The sequence below is a fragment of the Nasonia vitripennis genome, chromosome 5, assembly GCF_009193385.2.
Source record: "Nasonia vitripennis strain AsymCx chromosome 5, Nvit_psr_1.1, whole genome shotgun sequence".
NCBI lineage: Eukaryota > Metazoa > Arthropoda > Insecta > Hymenoptera > Pteromalidae > Nasonia > Nasonia vitripennis.
Window position 1 is genome coordinate 27717590 of NC_045761.1, and position 17332 is coordinate 27734921.

Here is a 17332-nt window from a genome sequence, read left to right on the forward strand (position 1 = left end):
GATTTATCGACGCGTTGGAGCGGCCGAGGGCGGCGAAAATTGAACGGGGTTTTAGCGCCGGATTAGCTTTCAATTAGGAGCATCCGCGAAGAGGGCCGCCGCTACTTCTGTGCGTCTAAGGCCCGTCTCGCTGCCGTACGCGTCTTCGCATGGGAAGCCGAGATATTTATCGCCGAACGCGTCGCCGGGGATTTCGAGGCTGGAAGAAGTTGCGAAAAAAGATTATACCCGCCGCGCCCGGGCAGCCAGCATCGAAGCCGAGCGATCGTGCGAAGGGAAGCGGAAGGCATCTGCCCGCGTTTTTTTCTCTTTCTCTCTTTCTCTCGATCTCGCTCCTTCTCCTCGCGAGACATGTGCTGGGCGAGAGCTAAAGGGTTGAGTCGAGGATTTCGGTTGGCCGGTGCAAAAAACTGGCCCACACGACGAGTGAGTTCTCCGGGAGAGAGAGAGTGCGCGCACAGCATTGTTCGGAGGGGCTGAATTTGATTAGAGGCCTTTCATTGTGCGCTCGACTCTCGCTCTTCACCCTTTACTCTCTTTCTCGCGCGCGCTCACACGATCGGGGAGAAAGACGCGCGGCTTCTTCCTGTTTTTTGCGTCTTTTTGCCAGCGCTAAGGGCCTGCGCGCATAATGCGTAACGAGCCCGACTGACTCGAACACAATGCGCGCATGGAGCTGTGCATAGCTGCCGGTATCACTGCGCGATAATCCGTTTAAGGAGAGAATCGTTAAGGAGCGCACGCGTCTTTTCGAACTTTGCTTTCGTATTAGTCAAGTAGCTACGTGTTATTCACCATATCATATACAATACACCTTCCCCCACTAATAAGAGCTTGGCAGAATAAGCAATCGGTTTTTTTCGAAATGAAATTTAATTGCAGGCGCAAAAGCTGACGAGGCTGACGTTGTAGCGAGAGAGATGTTGACAAATATACACAGATGTTATGTACGATGTTGTTTCCCCGTCCTTATAATATTTATATATGCGAATAAGCGTGAACCATCACCACATCGTCGTGAAAATAAGCAGTGCACGCCCGGCTTGTTTGTACTCGAAATGCGATATTTAAAATGGACGTAGTCGTATTCAATAATAATGCTGAGTACGTGCACAGCGTATTGTGTGTAGTGTATGTTCTTCCCCCACCTGCAGTTTTCCAAATGAGCTTCCCACCGTGATACGTATACGCCGCGCACATGATTCTGGCATGAGTTTTGTTATTTGGCGCAACGGAAAAAAAGAAAATGTATCGTCGTCTGTACTGCGTTATGTGAATGTGATGTGTGTGAGTTTACAGAGTTTGCCTCGCGATATCGTGTGCAGCGATTATTAGACAGAGATAAAGAGCGACAGAGTTATAAATATACATGTTGGTTATGTATGTGGCCGGCAAAATAGTCAGCGCTGTCATGTCGACGGCTCGCTCGGTCTCGATGGACTATGAGTTCGATTTCTGAAAATATAAGTTTCGTTAACGTTCCGATCATCGTCGCCGTGCGTTGCTCGTTGAATTTTCGCGCGAACGACGCAGGACGAGAATTAATTTTTTAACGACGCGCACACACGAGAAGAAAAATCGAGACAAAAAATAAACAGCGTAATTTCCGGCTTTATCGCGCGTTTTATTGACGCATTAACGTTTTACGACGTTTTTTACAGCTGCGCGCCGACTTTGCCGCATTAATAAAAGCCGGCAGAATAAGAATTTGGAAAAAACCTCATAGAGCCATCGGGAGAGCGGCTGCCGGCGGCGAGCGACAGGCGCGCAAGGAACCAGAAGTAATAAAAAAAGTAAAAAATATGCAGCGCGTATATATACATACGTGTGGATGAGCACACTGACTCGTCGACGTCGTCGTCGCATATATGTATATGTACACACAGAGCTTAGATGAGTTAAAAAATAAAAAATCATGGACGTCGGATTTGGTACATACATGACTGACCTTCGACGTGTGGGTCCTCAGGCTGGACTCGGTGGCGAAGCCCTTGCCGCAGATGTTGCACTGGAACGGCCGGTTCTTGGCGCGCTCCACCTGCGCGTCGTGATTCCTGAGGTGCTGCTGGAGATTCGACAGCTGGATAAAGGCCCGGCCGCAGTCCGGTAGGTGGCACTTGTACGGCCGTTCACCTGTAATCACCATCGACACCGTGCCCAATTATTACCTACGCCTCACCTACTACGCTCGCATTTATTGCATTCTTTGATTGTGCTATTTATATATAGTAATTGAATCGTGTTCCACCACCCGATACGCGCTGATAAAAGTACAGTAACAACCTGTTAGCGAGTATTATAAGCTCGGCGCTGAATAATATATTCGGCGGCACGCTTGAGAAGCATCAATATTGATCGGTTATATACACTTGGAGAATCGAGCGAATAATATTTAGCTAGTCATAAACGATCATCTCCGAGTTCGTCGAACCCCTTCGCTTTTTCAGGGCGTAAATAGCTTGTTTAGATCGAGTTCGAATGCGAATATTCTCCTCAAGTTTCTTTTTTAAATCATACGGTACTCTTCAGCACCTATCTCGAGCGATCCCTGAAAAAAGTCCCCCCCCCCCCTCGATCCGTCTATCATCGCCGCGCGCGCGAGCGACGAGCAAAGTTTGCTCGAGCTTCGTCCTCTTTTTTCTCTGCTTCGCGCGCGCGTTTTTCCCCATCCTTCACTCGCGAGTCCATTGTAATTTCCACGGGCGATTGGCTCAATTTAACTTTTATTAATATCGACATTCTTCGCTGCCTTTTTGGCCGGCGTCGCGCTGCCGGAGAAAAAGACGAGCGAGCGCGATTTCATCTTTTATTCAATCGGCCCCCGACGATTCATCAAAGATCAGTGCGCGCGCGAGCCGCTGCTACTGGCCGCGATTTTAATAAAAATAACTCTCCGCTCGGCAGCTTCCTTCGTTCGACCGGATTTTCATGCAGCTTCTTCGTCTTCGTCTTTTTTCGTGCGGGATTTTTTTTATTTTATCGGGAATGCAGATATACAGCCGCGGGATTATTCACGGACGCCAGTGGCGGATTAAATTTTCAGCGATCGACTTTTCTTCCGACAAAATGGAATTATTTACAACGTATACTCCCGCGGTGAGTAATGCAATAAAAATCGGCACACACGCTGTAGAGTTTGAGAAAATATCAATCGATTTCATCGACGTTCGAGAGAGAGAGAGAGAGAGAGAGAGAGAGAGAAAAGAGGAACAGAATTATTGTCTCCGCACCCCTGAGCTCCCAATCACCTGTCACCGCAGACGTGCAGTACAAAAGAAGAGGCTTCTTCCCCCGAGTCAGTCCCTCACAATAGCGAGCATCATCCCGCGAATTCCGAATCCGCTAATAACCCTTTCACGCACACAATATAAAGCCGCAACGAGTCCCTCATAGCCTCCCTCGCGCACGCATGCGTTCTCTCCCATATACACAAACAAAGGCGCCGCCGCTCTCGCTCATAGCCGAGCGGCGAAGATGGGGCAGATAAGGGGCAGGCGAAAAAGGAAGAAGGAAGCGCCGTATAAGAGAAGAAGAAGCGGCCGGAGAGAAAGAAGGAGGAAGCCACCCGCGCTCTCACAACAAAAGGTCAATACGTGTCGAAGACCCCGAATAACAATGAGCGCCGCGAAGGAGGCAATTACTTATTTAGCCGATACGCTCTTTTTCTTGGCATAGCTGCCGCGGACAGGTGTGTGTGTGTGTGTCTGTGTGTCTGTCTGCGTGGACGCGCGTCTTCGAAGTCGCCGTATGTTTTTCCAGCGCGCGGGGGGCGATGCCAATTAAAATCGCATTATTAATATCCGCCGCAGTCGATACGCGTGTGCGTGTGTATAGCCGCGGGCCGAATGGAAAATTGTGGGGGTGGCTGCGTGGTGCTAGCTTCTTTCTTATTATCGTGTATACGCCGTAGACGCGCCGCGTAATTGTCGGCGGGAAAAAGGTAGTTATGAGGAACTCGCGTCTTCGCTATTCTCTTTGCCATCCATCCATGTATTGCACGTAACACGCGGACGAAGCGACCTTTCGGCTGAAATTCCCCCCGCTAGGCAAATCGCTCTAAAAGCGCGGGTAATCGTCCGACATTCAATAACAAAACTTTCTAACCACCTTAGAAACGCCGAAAACCATTAGCCAGCGGGCAATTTTATTCTTCCCTCCACTCGTTCGGCCGCGGAGCAAACTATCGCCGATAAATAGCGGAAAGAGCATAAACGCAGGCTTTCGCAGATCGCGAGGCACGAGAGGCGAGTTTCTTCTACTACCCGACAACAAAGTCGGCGCCGCGTATAAACGTCCAAAGTTCTCTCTGCACACCTACGTAGTGTTAGCATATATGTGCGCGAATATCTCCTCGACTGATTGACTCCACTTTAACTTTAACCTGCAGCGGAGAAACGCGTTCGTTCTCGGCCCGCATACACGTAGTTCTTTATGTTGAATCTACGCCGCGCGGCTGATGATTGCGAGGCGTATTACGGGCACGCGAGTGTTTTGCGGTGTGCGATGCGCCAACTTTGACTCGCTCGGCCTTTTACACTTTTCGAGTGATTCTTCTGTTTCGGCTTGTTTGCTCTCCTACCGGCGCAATTGAGTCGCGATGCCCGCGGATTAAAGGTCTGGGAAAAATAACGATTTCACGAGATTTCAAGGAGCAGCCGCTCCCCTGGGTGAGCCGGCTAAGTACGCGGAGGGTGAACTTGTTTCTTAAAGCGATTCCTCGGTGAAAGGGGTCGTCGCATATTTTTAAATGCGCGACGAAGAAAGGGTAAAAAGAAGTCGGCTGTACATCGATCGCACAGCTGACCCGGTTGTCGCGCGGGAATAAAAACAAATGCACGAACCCGATATACGAAGCGCAAAAGAAACGAGTTCATCCGAGCGAGAAATTGAATAAATTCTCGAGAGTAGTCGCTCGCTTATACGCGTACGCCCGGGCGATAGCAATAATTGACGGCGCGTCGCCCGCGGGCAAAAGTAGCAGCAGGAAGAAGAATTATTAAATTTAAAATCTCGCGTGCCGCTCCCGCCGGAAGAAAAAGAAGAGGAAAGCCATCCGACTCTCGCAGCGGCGGAGAGATAGATATTAAAGAAAGCGTATAGGTATAGATAAGTCTCCGGCGCGGGCGCGCGACCCCTTTTTTTCCTCGCGGCGCGGCCTTTGTCGAAGGCAAGAGTTACGAATTGTAGGCGAACTTTTTGATGAATCGCTGCACTCGCCTCAATCCTTTTCTCGCGAGCCCTTCTCTTTTGTACTTGCCAGGATTCTTTCTGCGACTTCGCTTGTCGGGTTGAGAAGCGTCACGGTTATTATAGCCTCGGACTTATTGCGCATGAATTCGGCGAGTTGAGGGTAGCGCGTGTAATTATCGTGCGATGGAGTGGGTGTCTCCCGGCCTTGATGACAGATTAATCGAGTTTTTATTGAACGCCCTGTACGAGGCTGGAATTGGATTATTCAACTTTTGTGTCGAGCGGGAGGTGAACGCTGCGTTGTAAAAAAAATTTGTCTACGGAAAAATATTGAAAAAATCGTCATTTTTCGAGCTGAAAGCAAAATATTTCCCGAGGATTTTGCAGCTCGGCAAAATGACCGGGCCGAGCAATGCAGCGTCCGGCGCAGCAGTACAGCCTTCGCTACTGACTCCGGCGCCAATCGATAGCCATTCCTTCCTCTCTCCCCTCCGAATCATCGAACCAGCAGCAGCGGCAGTGCCGGCCAAAGCTCCGCGCCCGAAAAGCCCGCCCCAGTCGCCGGAAAAGTGGGCTCAAGTTTTCCTGCCCGATAGCAGCCGCAGCCTCTCCGTCCACTCGTCAAAATCACCACGGAAAAAAGCGCGAGCGCGCCACGTGCGGAGGCAATAAAAAAGCTCGGGTCAGCGAGAGGAGAAAAGGTTGTAGGTGCACGTATACGAGTGCAGGGGCGTGTGCACGGGACACATAGCATCCCCGCTCGCAAGTTTTCCTTCTCTTCGCGTACGTCCCTCTCTCTCTCTCTCTCTCTCTCTCTTCGCCGCCCCTACTCTACACTCGCACACATGCACACGGCGCAGGCAGGCAGTAGCTGCACCCTCTCGGCGGCGGTGGCGGCCCACTACACGTCCGCGCCAGAAAATTAATGTCCCCTGCAATCCATGTATAATGCATTCGCATTTCGTTCTCTCTCTAGCGCTCACTCGGCTCTGGGGAGAACGAGTAAGAGAGAGAGAGAGAGAGAGAGAGAGAGAGAGAGAGAGAGAGAGAACGAACGAACGCACCGCCTGTAAAATTTACGTGAAACTCGTATGTATCCGTCCTTCGCGTACACTCGCGCACGCGGCTGCTCTACGTGCATCCGCGTACGTACGTATTTAAATGTCACCCGCGCGCATGTGTGTCTGTGTGGGTAGAGAGAGAGAGAGAGAGAGAGAGAGAGAGAGAGAGAGAGAGAAAGAGAGAGAGAGAGAGCGTCATTGGAGGGGTGCCGGCGACGGCGTCATCGAAATTCCAGCCCGAAAATCATTAAACTGCCGCCGCACGGACACACGGGCACACGGACACGCTCTCTCGGGGCTGTGTTTTAACCGGTCGCGGTGAAGAGCCTCTTTCGACTCTCCGCCCCTCCGCGCGCTATCGACTCGAGCGTGCATGCACACGCGGCCAAACACACACGCCCTCGCGCTACCCTTTTCATCTCGCGCTCTGCTGCTGCACTGCACACGCGGCGGCGGCTTTGTTGTTTTGCAAAAACAGAGAGAAAATGCGGGCCGCGGGGAAGGGATGGACTTTTTCGAGGGGGGCGGGCGGATGTTTAGCGACGCGAGTTCGATGACTTTCACGGGCGTGGTTGCATTGGATGACGCCACGAGGGGGTCTCTGCTGTTATTTTTTCATTTCGGCCTTTTCGCGATGATGAATGTCGACTGCGCCGCGCGGGAATACCGGCTATTTTTTCTACCTCCGCACCCGATGATTGAATGCGCAGGGGCCTCTGTTTGCGATAGCCTTGATGATTCTCGCTGCTTTCGATATTGCGGATCATATAGAGGCTAATGGAAAAAATCATCGTCAAAGCATGTTTACGAATCATTTTTTTTCTCTTTCAACCAGCGAAATGAAATTGAATCATTTGCACATTTTTGAACATTTTTCCCTCGGCTTTCGCGCAGCTCCTGAATAAATAAAAGCCTGATGATTTAGCACGGGCGTGTGTGCGCGCATCGGGGTGGGATTTTCAGTTGCGCGCCGGGTTCGATGACTTTGAGCTCGGGGCGGTGGCTGTCCGCTCTTTCAACTATATAGCTGCCCACCGGGCTCTCTCGTCCCGATTTATTCCCAGCTCTTTTTCCGTTTGACGATTCGCCGCGGCGATCCATCAGCCGCTGATGAAAAACGCGTTTCCGCAATCAAACGTCAAAAAAAGAGCAAAAATCATCAAAACGGCCGAGCTACCGGCAAACTGACGAGCCGGTGGGGGAGGTCGAATTTGGACGCAGGCGTGGTGCAGCTTCAGCTGGGAATATATAACGATTGATTTTGCGACTTTGTATTCTCGGGGCGCGACGCGTTAATCAGGTGCTAGCAGCGCGCGCGCGCGCGCGTTAATGCTTGAAGAGGCATAAAGCAGCGGCCATGAATTCACAATGAATCTCGTTCAAATAGCATGCATGTTTTAGGGGGTGGGCTCGAGGAGAGGGAGAAGCGCGAGTTTATTACAGAGCGACTGTCGCTGCCGTTTGCCGGCTGCGACATCGTGCGTGAACGATCAGCGCTGCTCTCGAAAAACCATGCGGAAGGAGCGTCTTTTACGCGATTATGCTGATCATTCTTTTGCGCGATTTAATATTTAACGTGCGCGGATAGAGACTTCCGAAAACTCATTCGAAATTAATGCTAGAGCGCTAAATTTGAGTTTTACGGCGCGTTATATCTAGCAAAGTTTTATAAAAAGCAGCGTCCATGGATTAATAACGAGGCGATTGAGTATATAGATAGAACCGTCTGGATTATTCATGCGGCAATGAAGTAGTAATGAAATAATGAGCCGCGAGTATAAGCGTGTAGGTTAAAGCATATAAGATCTCGGGAAGACGGATCCTCCCGATACACATTTAATAACAAGGCCGGTGAAGGCAGCGTATCTGCCCTCGGCTCATTCGCAGGCTCTAAACACTTGTGAGCGGCGGCTTCGGCGGCGCGTGAACTTGGTCCATCGAACGAGCATATAGGATGCAAGCCGCAGGACGGGTTTTAAGGGCTCGGCAGTTCGCGCTCTCGAGCGGAGTCGTCGTCCCGTCGAGCGAGAAAGGGGAGGCGGAATGGATAGTAAAGTTCTTTTCCGAAACCAGTTTCGACTCTCTCTCTCTCTCTCTCTCTCTCTCTCTCTCTCTCTTAACTCTCTTCTTCTGCTGCCGCTGCTGCTTTACTCTAGCCGTGTAGGAGCAGGACGAAAGATCGCCGGGCAGGATATTGCCGGAGCGGGAGTGGGAAGAGGAGGAGGAGGAGGAGGAAAAGTTCACGGTTACATAAGGCGCGCTCGCTCGCGTTTTGTGTGTGCATGTGTACGCGGAAGAGGGTCCGGTCTAATTAGACAATATTCTTATCGCTATATGGAGGAGTTTGAGCTCGTCGTTTTTCTTCCCCGGCGCTGCTCCGGGAGTTGCTTGAACTATGGCTGCGCTCGAGTGTGGGTGGCTGGAGAATCGGTTGGAATTTACTGCAGCGGGCGAGCGAGCGAGCGAGTAGGGCGTTGTACGACAATGTTTTGAGAGGTCTGCTAAAATAGCGCTACTTATTTCTGCGGGAGAGCCGCGTACGCGTCGAGGAGTTTGGAGAAAAAACTAATTAGCCGGCCCTTCCGCGTCTAGGAGTCGCGCAAAAAGGAGAAAGAAGTTGAGCGCACCCTATTGCAAAAATATCGCGGGCTCTTCGTGTAAAACACGAGCCCATAACTCATGCGCGCGGCTCGTAAAAAAGGTAATTGCAATTTTATAACGGTACGTATAGTTGTGCTCCGAAGCGATGATGCATGCATGCGCCGAGCCCGCAGATTGAAAGCGGCATTACCCGTACGTTTTTAGCATTTTAGCATGCGAGCTTAGATTATCGCGCCGGAGATTCGAATTATACTCGGCATTAGAGGCGTAAGCATCATTGACGTCGTTAAAGCGCTGATAACGTTTCCAGCTACACGCTTGGTTTTTACTTTTGGGGAATAAAACGAGCTGAACTGCGCGAAAAACGCAGCATCCGCTCTCTCTCTCTCTCTCTCTCTCTCTCTCTCTCTCTCTCGCGGCAGAAGAGCCGCTTCTCTCTCCATAAAGCGTCAGCGCATAGATTTACAGCCGCGAATAAAAGTCCGAACAATTTGTCGATGACTAACAAGCTTCCCCGTAATGACTCGGCGGCTCGCGAGCCTCCCCCTCGGGCAAAAAAGCCGCGCGCAACGGCGCTCGAAAAACATCGTTATCATCCAGCGCCAGGCTGGTGCCGCGACAAAATCAACGAGGCGTCGAGCTCGAGGCCAAATCATGGCGTCCAGCGCTGCTCGCGCGAGAGAGAGAATATATTGAAGCCTCCCCTGGAGAGAGTGCGGCAGGCCTGCGCTGAGGGATGGGGGAGAAAAAATCTTACACGCACAGGCGCGCACTCTGCTGCAGCAGCCGCCTCTCCCTAACGTAATTTTCAGAGCGAGAGAAACAGATGATGCTACCTCTCTCTCTCGCTCACTCCTGGGTAAGCACCTAAATATACGCTCTACCCGGGCTCTCGGTGCAGCGGCGTAGGTACATTGCGCCACACACGCGCACGCACACGCGGGCGCAGAGCCGTGTGCGGCGGAGCGTTTCACGCATGCATGGAAATCATTAAAATAAAATGGCCGATAACAAATGACTGTTGCAAAGAGGAAGCGAGGGCGAGCGTGTGCTCGAGTGGGGGGCAAGCCCTATTCGCACGTCGTTCCTGAGAGCGTGTGAGTGTGTGTGCCGGGCAGCCATGTTGGTTCCACGTGACCGTCATCCGGGCAACACGGCCGTGCAGCGCAGCAACTGGCCCCCCCACGCCACGCCCCTTTAATGATTTCTACCCCCTGGCTAACGTACGTGTGCCTCCGCCGCTGCATGTGAGCGAAATTTCGAGTCTTCGTGTGTGCGCGGCGAGCGCGAGCGAGCCACAGTCATCATCGGGTGCAGCAGCAGCAGCGGCGGCAGGGGCGAGCTCGAGCCACTGCAGCAGCAGCAGCCTCTCCTCGGGGGGAGCGTCCGGGGAATTTTAGCGAGAAATTTATGGTCGAATTCGTATACGGAATTTTCGCTTGAATTAACGTGATGCCGGCAGCCACCCCCTCGCCACCCCGCAGCCACTCCACCGAGAGCTACTGACTGCCCCGCCGCCTCCTGCGTAATTTCCAGAGATATTTCGCCGTTGCGGATTAATGATGACTTTTTCGCCGATTTTTAAAACGGCCGCCGAGCTCGCGGCGGTCGCGCGCAATTTATGGGCCTCGCGTTTCGTTTTACGCTCGGACTGCAGCGTCTGCTGTTTTTGCATGCACCCGCGTGGTAATATAATAAAAGGGGAATGTCGGGAGACGGCTATCCCTCTCCTGATTCATGATTTTCAGCTCAAAGTCATTTTTTCTCTGCTCTCACGTGCACTCGAACATATTCCGATGACGGGAGCTGAAGAACTTGAATTCCAGGATTTTTGCTTTAATCCGAGTATCGGAAGCCGGGAATCGCGTTAAATTAATACTTGTAATGATGATCACCATCAAACGGAATTTCAACCTTGATTAACGGCTGGCTGACACATTTCGATGACTTTTTTGCCGGAAAACGGACGCTCGAAAATTACATCGACAGATATTTGGAAAGACCGATCGTCGCATTTCACGTCGGCAAATTGGAATTAATATATTCCATCATCTATACTTGGACTTTGACGAAACCTGTCTCGAAAACGTACAACTGACGGCTCGAATACTCAACATCATCCGAAATACGAACAAAGAAACCCGGCGATGACCGAAGTGGTGATAAGCATCGCCCCCCAAAAAAGAGCACCCCATCGCGAAACTCGATTTGGAGAATTTTCATTTCAGCCTGCATGATCATCGCCCCCGCGGCAGAAAAATGTCGCGCCGCTATGTCAAGCGCAAATATCCGATATAAACAATATAAGCGGTGAGGAGACGCCTATACATCATACGCGCTGCGTACGTGCGTCCTTTTAATCTCAAGCGACGAGGAAAATCCGGAACAACGAGGGGATGGGGATTATAAACCGTTGCGCTGGCGAGGCGATATTTTATGAAATTCAAAAAATTTATCGGTCGATACTTGCCCGCCACGACAGGGGCTCGGTTTGAATCAATAGTTCTTTGAAAATGCATGAATTCGTACTTCGTGTATTTCCTGCGTACGCGAGCGGTGTTATTGAATTTCGCGTTAAAAATTTGGCGACACGACCGAGTATAAATTTTTGGCCGGTTGTTTACTTTTTCACGACAAGCCGGGGATGCACACGCTCAAACTATGTACTCTTCGGTTTCGATTCTATTTTCATTGCTCGTGGAACGGGCAATCATTGATTCCAACTTTTGAATAACAAACAACTGCGTTTATTTTCGTCTTCAATTAAAAAACAGAGTGCGCGCGCTACATCGAATTCACGGCGGCGCGTATTATTACGATCATTTAACGATCAATTTTCAAACTAATGTACGCGTTTGCGAATTTCTCATTAATAAACAATAATATGATTCGTAACTCTCAGTGACTAATTTATGCTTGCGATAATGCGTTTCCAATACTCGCTACCGATAAATCACACTCGAGGGCTAAAAATAAATTAAAACGTGACGACGCGAGCGCAGATAGCCGTGAAAAAAAGGAGTAACTCCGAGCCTCGAGTTAGCATACAAATTGTGCCCATATAGAAAAAAAGTCAGGAGAAGAGGGGTATCGGGAGATTTTTCGGCGATACACAGCCAGACTTCCGGTGAGATGCGACGACGACGAGAGGCAGCCGTGTGCAGTTCGAAGTATAGTTGGATACACACCGCAGGCAGGTAGCGGGTGGGTATCGCTTCTTTATAAGCATATGGCTCTGACTCCCTCGCCTCGTTCCACCTGCTTGAGCCCTTTTTTTCATTCTCTCCTTCGCTTTTTTCCTACCTGATGTTTTTTTGCTCTCGTATAATGGCCGATGCCGCCTACTCGCTTTATCGCCCGCTTCTTCCTTACCCCTTTCGCGATCTACCTCGGCTTTTTTCATCGTTTCATTTCACCTATCAAACGGTATAATTATACCAAAGTGCTCGTTGCCGTCGAACGCAGCGCTGCGTTATTATGTCAAAACTATAGGCGGTATAGTATTCTAATCATATAATACAGCAATTTGGGCTGCATTATCCATCCGAGATGATTATTTAGCGCAATTATTCCGCACTGTCCGTCCGTCAGGATTATTCAGCTATCTCTAATTCCACATTCTGCGCGCGGAAATATCTTAGCAAAGCCGCGTCTAAATCGAATGAGCTTGGAAAAACGCGCACAACAGGCGGGCGAGTCGAATAAAAGTACGCAAAGCCGAAGAAGCTCGTGAATTTGCGCGTAGAACGCACGTATGCCATAGAAGCCGGCTGGCTCTGCTAGCGCGTGGTCGCTGACCCCGGGGGCTATGGTAACCCTTCCCTCTCTAGCTCTCGAGCCTCGGGCTTCCTTCCTGCTGCTGCTGCCCTCGTGTGTAGGAGGAGGCGATGCAACGCGTGCGCCGAGCACATGCACTGCCAAGCTCCTTCTCTCTCTCTCTCTCTCTCTCTCTCGCTCTCTCTCTCTCTCTCTCTCTCTCTCTCTCTCTCTCTCTCTCCCTCTCACTCGCGCACTGCATCGGAAGGGCGATGAACCTTTTAATTCGAAATTTTCGCGGGCGATCGATCGGATGGATCTCGAGTGCTCTCGCTCTCTCGAGGGTGAGAAGAAGGCGTCGAGTGTAATAATAAGAAATCGCAAGAGAGCCGTGTGTTTACGGAGGAGCAGGTTCGGGGGCATAAATCGAGGCTGTTGGCCTTTTTGCGGCATTTCAGGTGAGAAGATTGCAGTGCGCAGCGCGCCGGCTCGTTATTGCCGATGGACATTCGAATGCCGGTGCAGCCGCTGTGTGTTGATTTATTCAACTGCGAGCATGAGAGCGGTGTAAATTAGTTATTGAATAATTTAGGTTAATGCGCCCGGAGCTTTATGAGTTATACGGTTTGTCGACGATGTTGTGCTCGCGGCAGTGCGATTCGGGTTAAATAACCGATTCATCTTTTATTAGGCGCCGCACGTCGGAGAAAATTACTCGCGCTATCTGTCGTGGAGGACGTATGAAAAATCCCGCGAATCTCGCGCGATTGAGCGTACTAATGTGGACTTTTGCCGCACTTACTGCACATATCGCTGCGTCTAATTAAACTCTGACCTCGCGGACGAGATTAGCTGGAAACAAACAGAACTCGAAGCGGTCTCGGTTGCGACGTCAACTAAACAAAATTCAACGCTCGCCGAGGCAAGACGAAAGCGGAGCTCTTTTTTGCTCGGTCGCGAGAGAAAAGGCAACGTGTACGCAGATGGTCGCGGGAAAGAAGGCGCGAACATCCGCGCACAGGGTCGTTAGGAGTGAGATCGTCTCCGTGTAACATGCCTGGAGACAGACAGACCTCGATCATTTTTCTTCCGACTCGCGCCGCGCCGCGCGCTCCAAGTAATTTATTCCCGATCCCTGATGAGACCCATTGTGAGGCCTCCGCGCTTTGTCCTGAGGTGTGCCGCAGCCGCGGGAAAGGGGTACGAGCGGAGGAAGAGGGTCAGGGGAAAAAAGACGAGGCGAAGGAACTAGCTTGAGAAGGGGGGATAAAAAGTCGAGTCTTTATTGTGCGGAGGGTGGATCAACGATGACGATGATGGCAACCCGAAACTTGACGGCGGCCGTGTCTTCTTTGAGAGTGTGTTCGTGACTTTTTTTCTTTGAATTCAATTGTTACGCGTTTTTTCTACGCTTGTATAGCTCGAGGCGCTACTGTTGTCTGACATCTACAATGATACATTCAAGAGGACGAAAAAAATCAAAAGTATTCCGCGGGAATTCAAGAAAAAATAATAGAGCCATGAAATGTGTTCTCGTCCCCCATCAACGTGATCGTGTAACGATCGAAGTCGACGCTCTCGCAACCCCTTCTGCCCTCGTGCAGTCGTTTCGTTGAGTCGTTACAGTGGCTCATTGGATTTTTCGTCACTTAACGCGGAGGACGTCTTCACCGCGGGGTGAGGAGAGAATAGAATAACAACTAACTTTTTCCGTGAAATTCGCCGACACGTTGTAAAGATCGAGGCGCCCCAACCCTTTCCCCCCGAAAAAGAAGACATCAGAGCGGCGGGGATGAGAAAGTGCCCGAGAGCGACCAGGACGAAGTCGATTTCGGGTCATTAGGCAGTCACGGGGGTCTCTCGCTCTCTTTTTCCCGATGAGTAAGAGAGAACGAGCGAACGGGGTGAAAAAAGGGGGAAGTAAAAATTAATGTCTCAGAATGAATGTTCGCGTAGAATCGCGACTGGGGGAGGTATATTTCACGCGGGGATCTTTTTACGATTTTTCCTCGCGAGCCATTTGTCTGGTCGCGCTCGCGGGCGTTTATCAGAGATTAATATCGCGCGCGAGGTCGTGCGCTAGTAGCAGAGACGACGGCGATATCGCCGCGGTTATAGCAGCGCACGATGCTGCTTCGGTTACTTTTCATCAACCGCCTGTTTCGAGCGCGATATTTTATTTGATGATACCACAACGACTTATTTTTCTGACGCATCCTCGTCGAGTCTTTTATTGTACAACTGAAAGCGATTCAAGTGCGTGCTTATCGCGCGCGTCTTACGTAATTTTTTTCTAGCTCCGTTATCAGGCCGCTTATCAATTCGGGCTAAAGCGCGCCATCGAATAGCTTAATTATTCGAGGATGACTCGGTTCTGGGAAAAAACTGGGAGAAACGTTTATCGAAACTAAACTCCGCTCAACTACGAGTTTTCGATACGTATGCGCAAAATAATAATCCGGGCATGAATATGAAAATGCGGAACTCCATATAGCTTGCACCGTAGACACGTGAACGCCGCAAAGTTTATTCTATGTTGTCGCTCGCGAAATTTCAGAAAATCATTCATCACTCGCGTCGAATCGAAAATAGCGCGATCGAAAGCTGCTTTCCACAGGTATTACATAAATATTAAATCGCCCGCTCGCTCGCTGGGGAAGCCCTATAAATCGCGGGTCCTCGCATGCATCAAGCCCACGGCGTGTAAATCATTACGGGCGAATGTATTTATAAGGAGCGACGAGGAGCGCGCGATAGAGAAAAGAGAGAAAAGCGAAGAAGGTTAATTAAGAGAACACAGTTGCGGCGCGCGCTCGCGCGCCTCTAAATTCACGGCTACACGAAACGGACGTATAATACACAAGAGAATCGCCGGGAGAACACGTAATAATGCGAGGATCCATCACTGCTACTGACGTCCGCGTGCGCGTTCCTCTCCCGCTCTCTCTCTCTCTCTCTCTCTCTCTCTCTCTCTCGCTCTCTCTCTCTCGCTCTGTGGGTGTCTTCGTTTCGCCTCCTTTTGAGATTGATCATCGGCCCGTTTTTCCTGCGCACGATAAAACAGAGAGCTGCCCCCTTCTCTTTCGAGCTCATCCTTATTCCGTATATTCTTACGTGCACAATAGCCGCGACCTTGCCGCCCGATGAAGAGACATAACCTTCGGGTCCTTTTTCCCGGGCATTCGTTATGAGAGCCGCGCGCGACCGACTATCCTCGCGAGGGCTCGCCTTATTTGCTTCTTTCGCTCGCGCGCGGCCGATCGATCGCGAGGGGGACGTTTACGTGATTTAAGGTTATACGCGCCCGCATTGTTTTTCTCATTCGCCTTCGATTCGGCGTAACTCCGAGTGTACGGGCGATCGAGCTGTGCTCCACATTCGCGGGACGGCCGAATTCTCGAATTTGCATAACCTGCAGCGGTGACTCCTAGTAGTGGAATTCATTTTTTCGGAATTAAAATTCTCGCAAACTCGTTTATTTATTGCCGTGTCCCGCCGCGCATCGAGATAACGTAATTGGACTTAATGCGTTAAAGCGCTCGCGAAAAGTATGACGCTATCGGCTGCATGTATTCCCGGCGGAGTCGAATAAAAAATAGCTGCCCCTAATGCCCGGCTGGTCGCTCAACAGGCTGAAACTGGAGCGGCAAAAAGTCGACGCGCGAAAAATCGCGCGGCCGCAAAATAAACATAATTAATTCTCCGGAATTTATCATCGGTGTCCGTGTCCGCAGACACGTCTCGCAGCCTCCGGCCCACATTTGCCTCGGTCCTTTTGCTCGTGCGCGTGGCGCAGCTAGAGCGTAACGCCGCAGACGCGCATAATCCGCGCCGCCGCCAAAAGTCGCTCGCGGAGAAACCATTTCGCTCGCGGCGGCTATCTGCTATCTCTAGCCCGTGTACTCTCGTTTAATTAATAATAACTTACTTTCGCGGGCGCTGTTTGTTATTTAACGTTACGACCCTCGCGAGTAATATGCCGATGTGGGTGATAAAGCTGCTCGGGGAATTTTTCCGGTCGAGCCGGTGCCGCTCGCCCGCGGAGATAAACTTTGAAACTGCGCGGCCGACCGCTAATAATTCAATGAGCTATCGATATTCACGCAATAGACGAGATCGCGCGTTGCATTTTTCCTAACCGACGTCGTTTACCGCTGCTGGGACTTTAGCACGGAGCTGCGCGGAAGAAGCAAAAGAAAGGCCGCGAGCCAACTGCACGTATGGATATAGGTATAGGCGCGCGGGTGAAAGAAAGAACTACTCCCACACACGCCGCGGGTAGAAAGTCCACCTAGAGATGGAAATCTATATCTTATTTTACTGCCCCGGCCGGCTCTCGAGCGCGCTCAATATTCTCGCCGTGGTGCGGGCCTTAACAGCGGAACGGGTGATAAAAGCGCCGCGCGTATAAATCTCGCTGCACTCGCCGCGCGCGATAAGTGTTTTTCCTTTTGCGACCGTGTGTGTGTGCGCGCGAGTGAGCCACAGCCCTGACCCTTGCGGAGCGAGAGAGGGAAAGGAGAAGAGCACACACGGCGTGCGTTTACACGCTTTCGCGCTCGGGGGTATCGTTGCAGCGCGAGTCTCTTTGCTCAGTTTTTCGAGGCGTGGAAAAATCGCGCGAGAGGAATAAGGCATGTGACGCGTCACGCGCCGGATAATAAACGCCGGTATGAGGAATTTGCTCGGTGTCATTAAAAATTTTAATTTAGGTACCGTTACGT

At 50.9% G+C, this 17332-nt stretch overlaps 1 protein-coding gene across 17 annotated transcripts in view; it reads right to left on the bottom strand.

The window, feature by feature from the left end:
* Positions 1-17332, bottom strand: part of LOC100679002 (zinc finger protein rotund) — a 119514-nt gene that overhangs the window by 24408 nt on the left and 77774 nt on the right. For 11 of the 17 annotated variants that reach the window (XM_016985806.3, XM_031931117.2, XM_016985807.3 and 8 more), the window contains one exon: positions 1940-2133. In XM_016985806.3, the coding sequence (XP_016841295.1) occupies positions 1940-2133 (194 nt within the window). The remainder of the gene's footprint in view (positions 1-1939; positions 2134-17332) is intronic. The other 6 variants (XM_016985817.3, XM_016985814.3, XM_016985811.3 and 3 more) reach the window with 1 other exon arrangement.